Raw genomic sequence first — 18,321 nt, forward strand, 5'->3', positions numbered from 1 at the left:
ACTGAAGAAATTTGCCTACGGGCCAGTTTTTGGATATCTTTATTTATGCCAATAAGCCTTTCAGGCTTCCACCCATCTTCAGATGGCGTAATACATTTATTTACAACACACAATGTACAGAATAAATGGCAGCTACTGAGCTCAAAATCTAGGCGACGAAAACGTTGTCTTAAGAATACATAAATGTATTACCCCAGTGAAGGTGAGTGGTAAACCGAAACGCGTCTTGGCATTAACAAATATGTGTAAAAAGTGGCTGCTTACTGTATTTTATCAATCAATCTAACCACAGGAACGTAATTAAACCAACATTAACACAGGTGAAATAATGAGAATGAAACATACGTTTCTCCACCTAGTTACCCTGAGCTCTTAAGTATTTGAAGGAAGTTACATTAATGAACTACAACGAGTTGCTGATGACATGAATCTTTCGATGCAACCAGTCATCATCAGATGACAGCGAAATATTTGCAGCATCCGGCATGATAACAATCCTACATTGGCATCCGCCCAGAATGAGTTATTATACTGTTGATGGCATTCATGCAAGACAGTATCTGTAGATAATCTTTCTTTATTTTCTTGTCGTCATGGTAAGAATGTTACCACATAGGCTGATTCGATGGAAATTACCAATCAATTTTAATGATTAAGACATCCTTCAAAGAAACTTCAACAATAAACTTTCTGTCAGCAGCAGGTGACCTTAAGCTCAGAGCAGGCAGCTAATCACCACACTCGTTCATCCATACAGCGCTCAATCCGCTTCCCCTTTCGCTAACAACCTACTACTCTTCGAGTGGTCAAAATCAATTAAACTTGTTTTGAGTCTTCTAGCTGGTTTGGTTATACAGAATGAAATTTTCACTCGTGAGCGCTGATACGAAATTTCCTGGCAGACTAAAACTGTGTGCCGAAGCGAGACGTGAAATCGCGATCTTTCCCTCTCGTGGACACTTCACAAAATCTTTCCTGGAACACAGGATAATACTTCTTCCAGGAGAGAATTTGTGAAGTTAGGGAGGTAGGTGACGAGGAATTGTCGGTCACAAGCTGTGAGGTTGGACCGTGCGTCATGCTTTTGCTTGCAAACAAAAGGCAATGGACTGATTTGTCCGCCATTAGTTCATATCCTCTGCTACCCTCTTCATCTCAAAGTAGCGCTTTCATGGAAAGTTCTCAGTTATTTGTCGGATATATTGCAGTCTCTGTTTCAACTACCAATTTTTGTCATCTGCAGCTCCCCCTTGTGACGTGGAAGTTTTAGCCTGATGTATTCTAACACGAACTATCCTCCTGTGCCATCTTGTTACTGGCGTTTCCCATATATTCATTTCTTCGCCAATTAGTCGGAAAACCACCTTAATACTTATCAGTCCCACTAAATTTCAACATCCATCTATAGCACAACATCACAAACGCTTCGATTTCGTCTTTTCCCATTTTCTGTTCACAATTCACTATAATACCCTTCAGAAACATTGAGCAATGCTGCCTCTATAGCAGTCCATATTTGCCACGTTTTTGGCTGCCGGAGTTGGTGCATGAATTAACCTCTCGATTATGTAGTATAAATGTTCGATGGCATTCATGAAGAGTGATCTGGGTGGCCAAATCATTCGATCCAGCTGTTCAGAAGTATCTTCAGACAAATCGCAAACAAATGTAGGCTAGTGACATGACGCAGACATCCATAACAATTCTATCCTTCTTTGGGAACATTACGTCCATGAATGGCTGAAAATGGTCTCCAAGTACCAAAACGTTACTGTTTCGAGTTAATGATAGGAGCAGTTGGACCGCAGGACCCACTCCATTCCATGTAAAGAATTCCACACCATGACGAAGGCACCACCAGAATTCCACACCATTACGAAGGCCCCACCAGATTGCACAAAGCCTTCTTGAAATTAGAGCTCCATAGCTTCGTGAGGTCTGCACCATACCCTAACCCTACCATTAGCGTTTACCAACTGAATTCGAGGCTCATATAGAGTCCAATCCATATGGTCACGAGCGCAGCGCAGGGGCTGCAAACAATGTCGTGGTCTTAGCAAAAGCACTCGCGTCTGCCGTCTCTTGCCGCAGACCATTGACACCACAGTTCACCGCATTGCCGTAACGGATACGTTCGTCGTACATCCCAAAGTGATTTCTGTGGTTATTTCACACAGGGTTGCTTGTCTGTTAGCAATGAAAACTCGAAGCAAACACCACTGCGTCGTGTATGGTGTGAGCTAACGCCTGAAATTTTATTATCTCGGCACACCCTTGACACAGTAGACCTCCTAATATTAAATTCCTTAACTATTTCCGAATCAGAATGTGCCATGTGTCTAGCTCTAAGTAAAATTCCGGTTTCACAGTCTGTTGATTCCCGTCGTGCGCCGCTGATCAAGTCGGAAATATTTTCACATGGCAAGTTACGTGAATACGTTGTGTCTGTACCTTAAGACATGTCCGACAGCGCAAACACCACTCATTTATATAAGTGATTCGCCTCGACGCGGAATGAAACCATAAATTTCACTTAGGATGCACAATATCGTTCGACCTCCAAAGGGAATTTACACTACTGGCATTAAAATTGCTACACCAAGAGGAAATGCAGATGATAAACGGGTATTCATTGAACAAATATATTATAGTAGAACTGACATGTGATTACATTTTCACGCAATTTGGGTGCATAGATCCTGAGAAATCAGTACCCAGAACAACAACCTCTGGCCCTAATAACGGCCTTGATACGACTGGGCATTGAGTCAAACGGAGCATGGATGGCGTGTACAGGAACAGCTGCCCAAGCAACTTCAACACGATACCACAGTTCATCAAGAGTAGTGACTGGCGTATTGTGACGAGCCAGTTGCCCGGCCACCATTGACCAGACGTTTTTAATTGGTGAGAGATCTGGAGAACGTACTGGCCAGGGTAGCAGTCGAACATTTTCTGTATCTAGAAAAGCCAGTACAGCACCTGCAACATTATCCTGTTGAAATGTAGGGTTGCGCAGGTATCGAATGAAGGGTAGAGCTACGGGTCGTAAGCATCTGAAATGTAACGTCCACTGCCGTCAGTGCGAAAAAGAGGCGACCGAGACGTGTAACCAATGGCACCCCATACCATCAAGCCGGGTGATACGCCAATACGGCGATGACGAATAAACGCTTCCAATGTGCGTTCATCGGGGTGTCGCCAAACACTGATGCGACCATCATGATGCTGTAAACAGAACCTGGATTCATCCGAAAAAAATGACGTTTTGCCATTCGTGCACCGAGGTTCGACGTCGAGTACACCATCGCAAGCGCTCCTGACTGTCATGCAGCGACAATGGTAACCGCAGCCATGGTCTCGAGTTGATAGTCCATCCTGCTGCAAACGTCGTCGAACTGTTCGTGCAGATGGTTGTTGTCTTGCAAACGTCCCCATCTATAGACTCAGGGATCGAGACGTGGCTGCACTATCCGGCACAGCCATGCGGATAAGATGCCTGTCATCTGGACTGCTAGTGATGTGAGGCCGTTGGGATCCAGCACGGCGTTCCGTATTACCCTCCTGAACCCACCGATTCCATATTCTGCCAACATCATTGGATCTCGACCACCAGCGGCAATGTCGCGATCCGATAAACCGCAATCGCGATAGGCTAGAATCCGACCTTTATCAAAATCGGAAACGCGATGGTAAGCATTTCTCCTCCTTACACGAGGCATCACAACAACGTTTCATCAGGCAATGTCAGTCAACTGCTGTTTTTGTATGAGAAATCGGTTGGAAACTTTCCTCACGTCAGCACGTTCTAGGAGTCGCTACCGGCGCCAACCTTGTGTGAAAGCTCTGAAAAGCTAATCATTTGCATATCACGGCATCTTCTTCCTGTCGGTTAAATTTAGCGTCTGTAGCACGTTATCTTCGTGGTGTAGCAATTCGAATGGCCAGTAGTGTAATATTAGCGAGCATGGAGGATATGGACGGCGACTGCGGACAGTTGGCTGCAGGTGGGAATGTTCCTTGGCCGGAAGGCGGGGGGGGGGGGGGGGGGGGGGGGAGGGGGGCGTACCGACATAATACCTGCAGTTGTGATAAACGCTTTGTCCGGATGGCACAGCGCTAACGCAACTCCCCCCCCCCCCCCCCATTACGCATTCAATTTAAATAATACGCTTCACATGTGCTATCTTCCTTTCATGGTTGCACAATTCCTTTACTTGTGCTATCTTCCTTTCATGGTTGCACAATTCCTTTACTTCACCCACTTCGTGATACTACGTTTTCTGTTAAATCGCTCTCTGTTCTCGTGTCTGTTATCATTTTCGTCTCCTCTCAGTCCATACTGTACGCTTGTTAGACTGTCCATTCCATTCAACAGATCTTGTAATTCTTTTTCACTACATTGTTGGTAGCAGTCTCATCAGCGTATTTTATCATTCACATCCCTATACCATGTATTTTAATACCTGTCTTGAAACCTTATTTCGTTTCAGACAGTGCCTCTTCAGTGTATAGAATGAACAGTAGGGGCGAAAGACTGCATCCCTGTCGTCTTACACCCGTTGTAATCTGAGCACTTCGTTCTCTGTCTTCCAGCGTTATCGTTTCCTCTTCATTCTAGTATATTCTCCGTATTATCAGTCCTTCTCTGTAGTTTAAAGTATTTCTCTCGCCATGTCGAACACATTTCACCATTTTCCACTTTTTCTAGGTCGTCAGTCGATTTTTCTGAAACGTTGCTTCTACTATCAAGGTCAACGTGATAACTGCCTCTCTGGTAATTTACCTTTCCGAAAGACAAACTGATCTAACAGATCCCCAGTCTTCTATTCCATTATGTATGCCATTTACGTTATTTTCTGTCAAATCATCCAAAGCTCTGCTAAACTCTGACTCCAATATTCCATCTTCTATTCAACTCTGACTCCACTATTCCATCCCCTATTTCTTCCACATCAACTACAATTCTGCTCATCAGGTAAGTCCTCCCTCATGCGGGGGCCTGCTATGTACGATTTCCACTAACAAGTTCTCTCCTCTTAATATCGAAGCCTTTGTTTAGCAACACATCGAAGGTTTATTTGACTTCTACATATTTCGAATTACTTCTTCCGAACGAGTATTTATGATTTGACTTCTTCACTTTTTTCCATAGCTATTTCGCCTTGGCTTCCCTGCACATCTCATTTATTTTATTCCTAAGGGACTTACGTCGCTGTATTCGTGTCTTTCTCTGAACATATTTGTACCTTCTTCTTTCGTCGATTAACTGAAGTAAATCGTATGTTACCTAATGTTCCTTCGCTGTTATCTACTTTGCACGATCTTCCGTGTCCGATCTTCAATAGTCACCCTTTTTCAAGTTATCCATTCCTCTTCTACTTAACTGTCTACGGAGGTAATCATTGTAGCAGTATCTGCAGCAATAGAGAACCTTAGAAGCAACCCATCTTCCCTCAGTACTAAAGCATCGCACATCTTTCTCTATTGATTCTTCAGGACGATTATCTTAAACGTCAATCTACTCTTCATCATTACTAAATTGTAAGTTCATATCCGCTCCGGCGTACGCATATTAATCTAATATCTGATTTCCGATTCTCTGTTTGACCGTGACGTAATCCCGTTGGAATCTTCTTCACCAGTCCTCTAGTGTTTTCCAAGTATGCCTCCTGCTCTTGTGAGTTTTGAACAGTGTATTAGCTATTACTAGTTGAAACTTATTGCAAAATTCAATTAGTCTTTCTCCTCTCTCACATCTATTACCAGGCCCTTATTCTCATGTAGCTCTCTACAATTCTTTCCCATAATGTCGCATTCTGTTCCCCTGTAATTATTTGTAAATCGCTTTACACACTGAATTACCTGTTAAGTATCCTCTTAATACGCTCGCTATCTCTCCATCTTGAGCTTGTTTAGTCGACATGCATACCAGAACTATTGGTGTCGGTGTTCGTTTACTGTCGATTCTGATGAGAATAATCGTATGATTGAATTGTACACAGTAACGAACTTCGTGCCCTACCTTCCTATTCATGATGAATCCTACTCCCGTTATAAAATTTCCAGCTTCTTTTGATATCACCTTATATTCATTTTACCTCAGATCTTCATCTTCGTAGAATTTCGTTTCACTGACCACCACTGCATCTAGATTGAGTCTCAGCTTTTCCCGTGTCGTATCTTGTAGATTCCTTACCACGCTCGAAGTCCTCAAGTTCTGTGATCGGATTCGAGGAATATTATCTTTCCGTTGATTTTTAAGTATTTTCCTTACGGTTATTTCACCTTCGCTAGTCCCCTCCCGAAGACGCGAATGGGAGACTGATACGGAATGTAGCAAATGTATTCGCAGTTGCGAATATGAATGGCCTTCGACTACGTATTGGAAAGACGCAAATGAGAATTTGTGCCAGACCGGGACAAACATCCGGATTTTCCGCTTTACGCAAGTAGTCACCTAAACCGCTTCAACTATCCGTGAAAGAATTTCGGCCAGATCCAAATTTCCATATGTCGTCCATATGTCAGAACCTGCACTCGTATAATACATGTATCCAGGAAGAACGTGTTTTTTTGAGAGTCAAGTGCCTGGTATTGGCGAATAAATACGAATTAAGAAATGCAATGCAGTAACTCTTAGGACATGCATTGCATCGCACTTTTTAGTAATACAGGGACTGCTGTTTCGTATTTTATACGGAATCTTTTGCGAATGGAGGGTTCATAATGCACTTTTTCAGTTACATGCTTCGTGTCCTGTGGATACACATTACATGTCTTTGATAAATGGATCTCCATTGCTGTCGATCACTGCTGAATCTTCTGCCTTTTAGGGGATTTTACCACAACAAAGACAAGAAGTTACCGGAAAACGTTTGTTCCCTTGCCCTCTTTGACGACCCCGTTGGCAAAACGAGGGTGACTTCTTACACAGCAGGTCTTCGGACGTCACTGCTAATTTCGAGCAGTGAGGTGTTTCAAATCTACACTATCCTTAAGCCACGGTTTGTAGCTTACCAGTCCTAATGTAAGAGTCTTAACAAGTTTCATATAACTCTCCAGGCATTCATAGCCGTTTTAATTAAAGTTTAAATCTTCTAGTTTGTTGGGCTCGGCAGCACGAGGAAGAGCAAAACATTCTGAAGAAGTTCCGAGTCAGGTCGAATGTGTAAGAATAAGGTGAAGAGGAAGAGGACCTTGTCTAATAACTTAGAAGATTTTACCTTCATGTTTTATGTCATTTGCATGTTTAAGACTTTCCATTGAGGTGACAAAATTCATTGGACACCTCCTAATATCGTGGCGGACGCCCTTTTGCCCAGTGTAGCGCAGAAACTCGACATGGTGTGGACAACAAGTCATTGTAGGCCCCTGCAGAATAAATATCGATTCATGCTGCCTCTGTAGCTGTCCATAATTGCGAAAGTGTTGTCAGTGCAGAATTTTGTGCACGAAAACAATAGAAATATTTGATGAGATTCATGTCAGACGCTCTGGGTGGCCAAATCATCGGCTGAAATCAAATTGTCCAGAATGTTCTAGACACTAATCGCGAACAATTGTGGCGCAGTGACAGAGCACATTGTCATCCATAAAAATTTCACAAGCTGCGACATGGTCGCGAATTGACCAGTGCCCCGAAAATAGAATAAATTTACTTTACTTGTAGTTGGGACATTCTGTTTCTGAAATCGTTAGGGAATTCAGTACTCCGCAATCGACAGCGTCAAGAGTGTTCCGAGAATACCAGATACCAAATTTCAGGCATTACGTCTCACCACGGACAACGCAGTGACCGGCGGCTTTCACTTGCCGACCGAAAGCACCGGGGTTTGTGTGTAGGTGAGATGTGTCAGTGTTTACAGACAGGTAGATCCGAGTGTAATAATCGCAGAAATCATTGTGGGGTGTACGACGAACTCATCCGACAGGATAGTACGGCGAAATTCGTTGGTTTGTGGCTACGGCAGGAAATGACAGACGCGAGTGCCTTTGTGAACAGCACGGCATCGCCTGTAGCACCTGTCTCGGATTTTGATCACGTCGGCTGGACTCTAAGACAACTGGAAAACCGTGGCCTGATCAGATGAGTCCCGATTTCAGTGCGTAAGAGATGATGTTAGGGATCGAGTATGGCGCAGATCCTACGGACCTATGGACCCAAGTCGTCAACAAGGCACCGTGCAAGCTGGTGGTGGTTCCATAACGGTGTGGGCTGTGTTTATACAGAATGGAATGGGTCCTCTGGTCCAGTTCATCCGGTCATTGACTGAAAGTGGTTATATTCGGCTACTTGGAGACTCAAAAAAAAAATGGCTCTGAGCACTATGGGACTCAACTGCTGAGGTCATTAGTCCCCTAGAACTTAGAACTAGTTAAGCCTAACTAACCTAAGGACATCACAAACATCCATGCCCGAGGCAGGATTCGAACCTGCGAACGTTGCAGTCTTGCGGTTCCGGACTGCAGCGCCTTTAACAGCACGGCCACTTTGGTCAGCTACTTGGAGACTGTTTGCAGTTAATTATGGATATCATGTTTCCAAACAATGACCACATCTGACTAATTAAAAAATGTCACAATAGAAGATAGATTGCAGAGTACTGAATTCCGTAACGATTTCATAAACTGGATGTCCCAACTACCATTCTGCGTTCAGAGACTGTTAATTTCCGTCTAGCGGCCATTATCACGTAGGAAACCTTTTCACACGAATCACCTGAGTGCAAATGACTACTCCCACAATGCACTACCGTCTAATACCTTCTGTAGACGATACTACCGCCATCTGTATACGCTCGTATCGCTATCCAATGACTTTTGTCACCTCAGTGTTCGTTGCTACTCTTATCATCAATGCAAGTGTTCTGTGTGTCGCTGGCAGCACCTCTCGATGGACGTTCCAGTGGAGCGCAGCGTGGCTGTGTGTTGGTCTGTCCACAGTGGAGTCGTACAGCGGCAGCGACCTGCACCTGTGGCGGCTCGACCGCAGCCAGATGGCGGCCTATCTGTGCATTGCCTCCAACGACGTGCCGCCCAGTGTCAGCAGGAGAATCGTGCTCAGCGTGCACTGTGAGTACACCCCATTACCTTCGTATGATCGTCACATATAATGTGTACATGACGTAAAATACTGCCACCACAGCTAGTTATTTCCAAGGAATCGAGCTGAACGAGACCACCTTGAGCCGTGGTAAAAATTGCTGTTTTGAGGAGTGTGCCGCAGCACGTAGTGTGAAGCAGTAGACCTCCGTTTCTGGCGGTGGCGCCACTGTGGCTCTCGCAGCTTTGGTGTCTCCCCCTGGTGGGAAAGGGGAAAGGTTGCCTGTTCACGTGCATTTAAGGGGCACTAGGAGCTCGCCAGCGGCTTCCCCCTCCTACTCCCACTCCATCTCTTGTACCCCCTTTCAGTGTCTCTGCACTCCCTCCTGCCCTGTCTTCCCTCTTCCTCTCCCACCCCACGTGTCTCTTGCCTCTTCGTGAACCCACTGATGCCCCTCCTCTCTTCATCCCGCCGCTTCCCCTGCTACCCCATGCTCTCCCCTCCTTTTCCATCCTGTCTGCCCTTTCCCTCGGCAGGTCCTGCCTGGCAGTTTTATTCTTCGTCGTGTGTGCCCCAAATGGGTTTTAAGTGTGTTGTTCCGCACTGTTTTTACTACTGTGGCTGACTTTTAACGAGTGCATGTCCATTCAGTGTCTTCTCTGAGTTTTGCAGAATCGCCAACTGTGTTTTTTAACTTTCTGGTGATTTTTTTTAACTGTCCTCCATGAGCGTCTCCGTGTTAGTCTATATTTTTTACCTCCATTTTCTCCCATGCTTCTAAGTTCCCCTATATCGCCTTATGTATGTAACATTTTATTCTTATTTTAAGTTGTCATGTCACTCGGCTGAAGAGCGGCGGATTGTGCCGCTGACAGCCCTCCCCTCCCCATATGGGGCAGGAGAATGAAATCACAATAAAGAAAAATTTAAAAAAACTCGCCAGTCGGTCAGTCTGGGTCAGTCTCTCATCCAGATTTGTTAGGCAGTTAGTGTCTGTCTGTCGTTCGGAGTGCTAGTATGTCTGTCGTTTGGATCACCCTTTAAAGCTGGGCAAAATGAGAGTCTTTCCACACACCAGTAAGAGAACTCAGCGAGTGGTCGCCTGGTCGGGACTTAGTTCCTGCATCTGAGTCTGCGCGTTAGGCCGCCAGTCTGCTCGAGTTGCTCGCGCAGTGGTCATTGGCGGTTGGATCGATTGGTTGGTTGGTCGCGAACTGAGACACAAGATGACTTTGTCTTGAGCGTCGGCGCATGTGAGGTCGCCACGGCAGTCCAGTGGGCCGCGGCGTATAGCGAGGGGTAGTGGCTTCGCGGTCAACACGAGAGCAACAGGAGTCAACCCACGACAGCAGTATGGCCAGTGCGAGCTGCGACGCCATGAGATGGGAGGTATGTGTGCCTTTCCGTGTCCGTTGAAGTGGCTGGCAGCAGACGGTTCGGGAGAGCGATTTCTTCTCGAGAAATCGTAGTTTATTAGAAGTTAAGTGATTGGTCATATGTTGTTTGATTTACTCTTGTTAAATTGCACTTGTTTTCTTGGTGAGGTCACCAGCTGTTTTGCTTTGGGGTCGTCCCACCATTCTTCTCCGTTGCCCACCCACGGGAAGGTGCTTGTTTATAAATTGGGTGGTCCGTTTTTCCCTTGTGGAGTAGGGGCGGGTTAGAGCAAACTGTGGTTCGGGATGTTCGGTAATCTCCCTATCAATCTACCGTACGTTAGTAGCTGCCTCTGTCATGTTTGTCGGATTTGTTGTGTTAACGAATTTATTGATTGGAGTGTAATGGTCTGATACCTCAAATATGTTTTGATCTTAGGAAACTTTGATATTATTGCCTAAGATCTTGAGAGGCGGTATCTGTGTACTGTAGAGCATCTTAACTATTTTTTGGCCAACCTTGTAGAATTTTATATAAGATTGCATTTCATGGGCTTTTATTTAAATGATCATTTTAGTGTATAAAGTTGCCACCCTTTCGCCGTAAGATTTTTCTTAGAAGTTAAAATAAAGTTGCACCTTCGGTGCCAAGGTTAATATTTTAATTTTAGGGATTTGTACCATTTCCATGCCTCCTATGGGGTGCATATCTTGTGTGCTTGTGTGAATTGTTAAAACTTCAGTTTAAAGGAGTCTGGTGTGTTGCAGATTTGCACCAGTGTAGTCTTTCAGAGGCTGTTGTGAGAGGTCGTAACGACAGCCGTGTCAAAAGGGAGCGGGAAGGTTCTCTGCCCGAAAGCTCATAAGGTCAAAACTTTCTGCCTCTGAATAAATTGTATCTTTGATATTGAGTGGGTGCTTTCTGATTTTAATTTTAAATCTGTTTCATTAAAAAAATTCTTTTAGGCGCTATTGAAGTCAATAAAATTTCCATTTGTTAAAAGGAATTTGGCTATGATTTCATCAGTTACTCCCTGGCAACTACTTCCATGCTTACATAGTGTGAGTAAATGTGTTTATGTTCTTGATGAATCGCTAGTAAATAAAATAAATTCTTAAGAATATTCTTAGAAAATAAATCACGGTTCACACCTTACATTTACATCTAGACAGTGGTGGTGCAAAGAACATGAAAACACCACAGACGTAACACATTACCACACTTAACACTGTGCAGGGAAAATGTTGGCGTCGAAACAGCTTCCCGTCATCTCAGAACGGATAAATCAAAATAGTGACAAATTTATATAGCATTCATGGAGGTGACTGCGATCAGGCACAGTTTCCTCCAATGTAGGCTATAGAGGCTCAATTTTATTCAGATCCGATGGCTGTGGTGGCCTGGAAGAACGCAAAAAACCATCCTCGTCTTCGAAAAACTAGTTCTGGAAAATGCGAGGTGCATGAAAAGGAGCTCTGCCGTCTTGGAACACAGCACCACCATTTGGGAAAACCATTGTACCATGGGGTGGACATGATCAGAAAACTGATTACGTAGCGCTTGGTAGTGCTGCGACATTGCAGAGTAACTATGTGGCCTAGGGAATATCAAGATGTGGCTGTCGTTCTCATATTACTCGCCAGCAGCCTCTTCAGATCCGTCAGTCACGGGTGCAGTACCATCCGCGATGTTTATCCGCTGTCCGGGTATTCGGTGTAAACCTTCGTTATGGCTACGGCGGTACTCACCATACGAGCACTAACCATTTTCCCGCGTTCAAGTACACTTAGCTCCGACATTATGCACTCAGAACTCTGTTCTGAGCACGACAGATATTTTGAATGTTATAAGAATATTGTACAGGTGATGTTTCTAGAATGAAATTTTCACTCTACAGCGGAGTGTGCGCTGATATGAAACCTTCCTGGCAGACAAAACTGTGTGCCGGACCGAGACTCGAACTCGGGACCTTTGCCTTTCGCGGGCATGTGCTCTACCACCTGAGTTTCCAGGTTCGCAGGAGAGCTTCTGTGAAGTTTGGAAGGTAGGAGACGAGGTACTGGTGGAAGTAAAGCTGTGAGCACGGGACGTGAGTCGTGCTTGGGTAGCTCAGTTGATAGAGCACTTGCCCGCGAAAGGCAAAGATCTAGATTTCGAGTCTTGGTCCGCCATACAGTTTTGATCTGCCAGCAAAGTTTCATATTCTACAGGTGACGTTCGTGGTCAAATTCAACAGTGGAACCTGCAGTCTAGGATAGGCTCTGCATTTAAATTCAAGCATATATCTCTATTACCACTGCCAGAAAAAAATTTGTATATTTGGAAAGACGACGTCGATTTTGATCCGAAAACGGCATATACCACACGGGGGATAGTGGATGTAATGATAGAGGTTTCAGCGTCCTCCGCCAAAGAGAGTAGCGTCAAAGTTACCAGTGTGCCATCTGTGTCAACCTGTTAAAACGGGAAATGCTCAGAACCAGAAGGCTCATTGTGATGCAAACGTGGGAAAGCAGGAACTATGCCACAGATGCGGACTCGTGCTGTCGACAGCCACCTGAGCGAATTTGAATGGTGTCAAACTGTTGATCTCCAAGTGGCGGGATGGTCCTTTCGGAGAACTGCCACAGAAGGCGGACGTGCTGCGCCAGTTGTGCAACTATACTGGTATTTATGGTCTCACCCCCCCAAGAGAACTTTCTGGACGTCCACGCCACATAGGCGAGGTCGCTGTCCACCTCCATCGACGTTTTTCCTGCACCGTGTAAGGTGTGTCCGGCCACTGTGGCAGATATGTAGGCGCTTCAGTCCGGAAACGCGCTGCTGCTACGTTCGCAGGTTCGAATCCTGCCTCGGCCATGGAGGTGTGTGATGTCCTTAGGTTAGTTAGGTTTAAGTAGTTCTAAGTTCTAGGGGACAGGTGACCTTAGCTGTTAACTGCCACAGCACTTACAGCCATTTGAACTATTATTTGTTAGGTGTGGTAATGGGTTGCGTTGGTAGTGGTAGACCTGGATCTGGCGAGCGCTGTCTCCTAGAGTGCTTTCCTCCAAGACATACTGGCCTCATCCCTGGTATTGTGCTCTGGGATGCGAAAAGCTACCACTTTCGTTTATCTTTGGTGTTCCTGGTGCGAATGCAAACCAGCGCTCAGACATTGTAGAATGTCGTTCGACCTGTTGTTTTCCTTCAAATGGCTCTAAGCACTTTGGGACTTAACATCTGAGGCCATTAGTCCCCTAGGCTTAGAACTACTTAAACCTAACTAACCTAAGGATATCGCACACATCCAAGCCAGAGGCAGGATTCGAACCTGCGACCGTAGCAGCAGCGCGGTTCCGGACTGAAGCGCCAAGAACCACTCGGCAACAGCGGCCGGCGATGTTCTTTTGCCGTTCTTGCAACAGGGAGGTGATGTGTTGTTCCCAGAGGATAATGCTCGCCCCAGAACGATTGAAACTCAACTGCTCTCCGAGACGTGCAGCAACTTCATTGGCGACTATAATCTTAGAATTTGAATCCAAAAGAGCTCGTTTGGGGTTTGATGGGACGAGAAGTGACTTGTGCGAATCGTCAACCAACAACTTGTAACGCCGGAAATGCATATCCTCCTATTTCCATCTATTGTACTATAATTTTTTTCCTCATTTTGTTACCAGAAAATATAACATTTCTGTGTCTTTATATATTCTAATTGTTTTACTATTTGTATATATATTTATTTAGTTATGCATTTATGTCGATGTATAATTGGTTTGTTTTGTAAATATTATTTGTATTTTTACGCTGGGTCTGGCCTAGGGAAAACTACGCTATCGAACGAATACATCGATAGGTCGTGTGGAGAACCAAAGTGTTTAGGATCTTTGGTAGTGTGAACTCGGCCGCGTGGAGCGCGGGCAGAGAGAGTCTGGCTGGAGTAGTGCAGTGGAGCAGGTGTGTTGTGTGATGCTCCCGCGAGTTGCCGCGTTTTCGGGGTTTGGCAGCATGTAATTGCGCTCGACTTGCTATGTTAGTTTCTGACATGGTGTCGCGGACGGGAACGTTAGCTGACACACATCAAGAACCCGTTTCGGCTGGAGACCGTGTCGAGAAGGAGGCGCGCCAACATCCAGCTTCTGCAACAGCGACGGCCGACAATGAGTGACTGTCGCCACCACCTCAATCGACGACTTCAAACTTTCAATCAACCAACAAGGAAGACTGGTAGCACGTAAAGTTTTTGAACTGTATGGCAGACCTCAGCTTTTCAAACTGTTAAATTTTTCTCATTAAATTACAGCAACATAGCATGAACCTTTGTTGCTCATTGTCCCAATTGCATTACCAAGCAGGGTCCCTTCCTTTTTCGGAATGAACCCGAGTGTCGCTGAAATTTAAACGCCAGCATAAAGAAATATCATTCGATTTCACTGCTTTAATTTCAAAGTTCAGTTAAGGTATTCATAGCTGGCTACAATATTTAGATTACACAAGCACAAATTAAGAGTGCGAGTTTTGTTACCGTATTTTAGCTTACCTGTGACTGCAGCTCAGCTTGGTACGTACTAAATTTTACTATTGTTAATTATTCAGAATCAATTAATTCACATCCAAAGTTAACTCTCTTATTTCTAAATTGCGTAGATTCAAGTAGCTTTTCAAATGATTGTTGAGGTAGCCCAAGACTAACCATATTTTACTGAATTTCGATGTGCTTCAGAAACAAAGCTCACTATTAATTTCAGTCACTAAATTAACTTTCAATTTTCCGGTTTTATTAATTCTTTTGCTAAATTAAGTCAGAGTGTGGCGAAATTTATTACTTCTGACAAACTTTCAGTTTTCACACTATACGTGTCAACCTTCAGTTGCCACGCTTCTAGTGCTAATTATATGTGTAATAACCTTTCCTTTTCAGTTACTGTAGTAATTGTCCATAGGACTGGCGACCGTAAATTATCCCAAATCTCAAAAATCTAATTACAGCTAGTTAATTGTTAACGTAACGGCCGCACATTTACTTTCTTTATTAACTTTACCCCTTTTCAAGATTAATTTCCACCAGTTTCATTTGCATTTTTCCTTTCATTTAGATGTAACCACTTCCTCCCTCTTTACCGACAGATTAACTTCGGTGACGATAACTTTTCCCAAATTTCCATTAGGTACACGCGGTTTAATTCTTCACTGTCATTGAGGTCGGTAAGTAGGGCGGAGGTTACACGTGGCGACCTGGTGACAGGACAATCTTCGGATTTGAGATTGTTTTGGACACGAATTTTGCATTGTGCAAATCTCGTAACAAAGTACTGGTTACGAACAGCTCGTTACGTCAACGAGAATAAGTAGTTGGAGGAATCCTAATTAGATTTGAGATTTGTCATTTATATTGAAAATTATTAAAATCAGTGAAGTCAACAATTACCAAAATTTAGCAGACTTGGATACGGAACAGTCGGTCGAACAGTGGGAAACGCGCACCGCGGTACCCATAGCTCAGGGGCAGGCGGCTAGCATGAAAGACTCGACCGCCGAAACGCAACAAAGAGCAGAAATGGAATTCCAAACTTTAGAAAATGTTTCGGAATCCGAAGTGAAAATCAAATCAGAACACCTTGATGACGAATACGGGGGAACAATTAAAAAGGAAGCCGCTACGGAAGTAAAACCGGTAGTTTCCGGGAATTTAACTGATTTATTGAATGTTTTGATTAAAGAAATCAAGAGTAAATCGGCAGAAATTAAAGCTCAGGCTGCCAAGCAAGAAGCTCAGTCTGCCAAGCAAGAAGCTCAGTCTGAAAAAATTGAAGGGAAGCTAGACAATCAGAACAAAGCTATTAATGTTGTTAACAACAACGTTGGAGTTGTTAACACAAAAGTTGATAAAATCAAAGAAGATATTGTTGTGATTAATACCGAAATCGGTAATCTTAAACAGGAAATGATAGGCGTTCAGGCGGAAATTGCGAGCATAAATACTCGTTTTTATTCCGAAATTAGCAGAATCGAGAAACGTGTAGGAGAAGCAGTTGCTCGGATCATCGAGAATAAGGTGACGGAACAAATTCAATTAGTGAAAAAAGAGGATCAAAAGAAGGTGGAAACTTTAAAGGCTTTAGTATCCGAAGTAGATACCAAAGTGAGGAAGCAGGCTAATACCTGCGAAGAGAAAAAGAGGGAAGTGGAAACGCTTGCGACAACCACTTGCCAAGTAATTACGAGAGTTTCGGAATTAGAAAACAAACTTGACGAAAAACAGAGCTATGTGCCTATCTGTGCACATAGTTCGGATTTGTTGACGAAACAGGAGCGGTTCGACCCGTTGGAAAAAGGCGGTATACACGCGACGGATTTCATTACAAATTGTGAAAGAGTTTTACCCACATCATGGACTAATGAGAGAAAAATCAATGCGGTTATTGACGTGTTGGCTGGTGATGCCAAGCGTTGGGGCTTAAACCTCAACATTACGAATCTGACTTTTGACGAGTTTAAAAATTTGTTTCTGGCTGAATACTGGTCAGAGCAAAAACAACGAAGTGTTTGGCGCGAATTCGTCGTATCGAGGCCTTTCGATGTGAATTCGCGTGGCTCGATGAAGGAGTTTTGTGAGGGCTGGATCCGCAAGTTGGAATATTTGCGTGATCACCACACGGAATCCGAAATAGTCTGGGAACTCTACAAGAAGCTTCCAGATGATACAAAATTCTACGTAGGAAGCAATTACAGGACAATCAATGATTTCCTGGAAAGAGTTGAGGACGAGGACAATTGGCGCAATAATCGCGACAGTGGTAGAGGCCGTGGTAACTACAACGGGTACCACAGCAACCACAACAATGATAACTATGGGAATAATGCTTACCGCAACCATGGCAGCAATAACAATAATGGTTCGGACCGTAATAACAATCGGTACAATGTAAATAATAACAGGAATGACGGAAAACAGTATCAAACTAACGTGGTACGGGCTTCACAGAATACTAATAACGCCAGAGGGTGTGATCAGCCGCCTCAGCAGCATCCGGGGAGCAGATCTGCTGGAACGAGACAGGGAAACCATTAGCCGCGCCGGTGAGGGGCCAACCGAGCGTGGAGAAATTTTGGCGGCCCAATAACAGTAGAAAACCGAGGTGTCGTCGTTATGAAAATTCCGTATGGAATAATCAACGCCGGGAGAGTGTGCCAGTGTTAGGAGAAAGGAGTGCGCCCACAAGTTACTAGATCAGCTATAGACACGGCAGCAGAAAATACATTAACTGTCAGTGAGAACAATTTAAGCAGTGTTCCGGAAATCGATTATAAAGTGGCAGCTGTAACACCCACAGCGGAACTGGAGATCGAGTTTAAGAATGATTCGCAAGTGTTGAGATGTCGGATAAAACGTCCGTCATCGAGCGAGGGGATGCAGAGAGGGATGAGGTCTGGTTCAGGCAGTTCGGTCGCTTATACGACGAACTAAGAGATTATATCGGCCTGTATGGGAGAAGTGTTTATGGGGAGCGCGTGCAGGATTTTCCGCATCTCGTCCCGCAGGAAGATAGTGTTTGTGAAATGATAGAAAGTTCTGGCCCTAACCGGCAGACTTTACCAGAAATAGTTGATGTGAATGGGGAGCACGAGCAAGATTCGTCGTGTTTCATACCGCAAGAGTTGGATGTTGAAGTAGTAACGGAAAGTTCTGGCTCTGACCGGCAGACTTTACCGAAATTTATAGTGATAGAAGTGGCCGACCCATCCGATGCAAAACTCCAGTTTACACATTGTGATAGTATTGAGGAGAAAGATTACGAGAATTTTAGTGATAGCCGGACACGATTGGTAGAAAATCACGTAGATTACAGCGTGTATGAGGTTAGAGCTGACGTTATACGGTCAGACGGTAGCAGTGTGGGTTGCGCAGATCCAGAGGA

At 44.4% G+C, this 18,321-nt stretch overlaps 1 protein-coding gene across 1 annotated transcript in view; it reads left to right on the plus strand.

Moving 5' to 3' along the window:
- Window positions 1-18,321, plus strand: part of LOC124803266 (lachesin-like) — a 231,005-nt gene that overhangs the window by 65,416 nt on the left and 147,268 nt on the right. Inside the window, exon 5 of the mRNA XM_047264450.1 lies at window positions 8,947-9,075. Within this exon, the coding sequence (XP_047120406.1) occupies window positions 8,947-9,075 (129 nt within the window). The remainder of the gene's footprint in view (window positions 1-8,946; window positions 9,076-18,321) is intronic.

The sequence above is a fragment of the Schistocerca piceifrons genome, chromosome 6, assembly GCF_021461385.2.
Source record: "Schistocerca piceifrons isolate TAMUIC-IGC-003096 chromosome 6, iqSchPice1.1, whole genome shotgun sequence".
Classification (NCBI taxonomy): Eukaryota; Metazoa; Arthropoda; class Insecta; order Orthoptera; family Acrididae; genus Schistocerca; species Schistocerca piceifrons.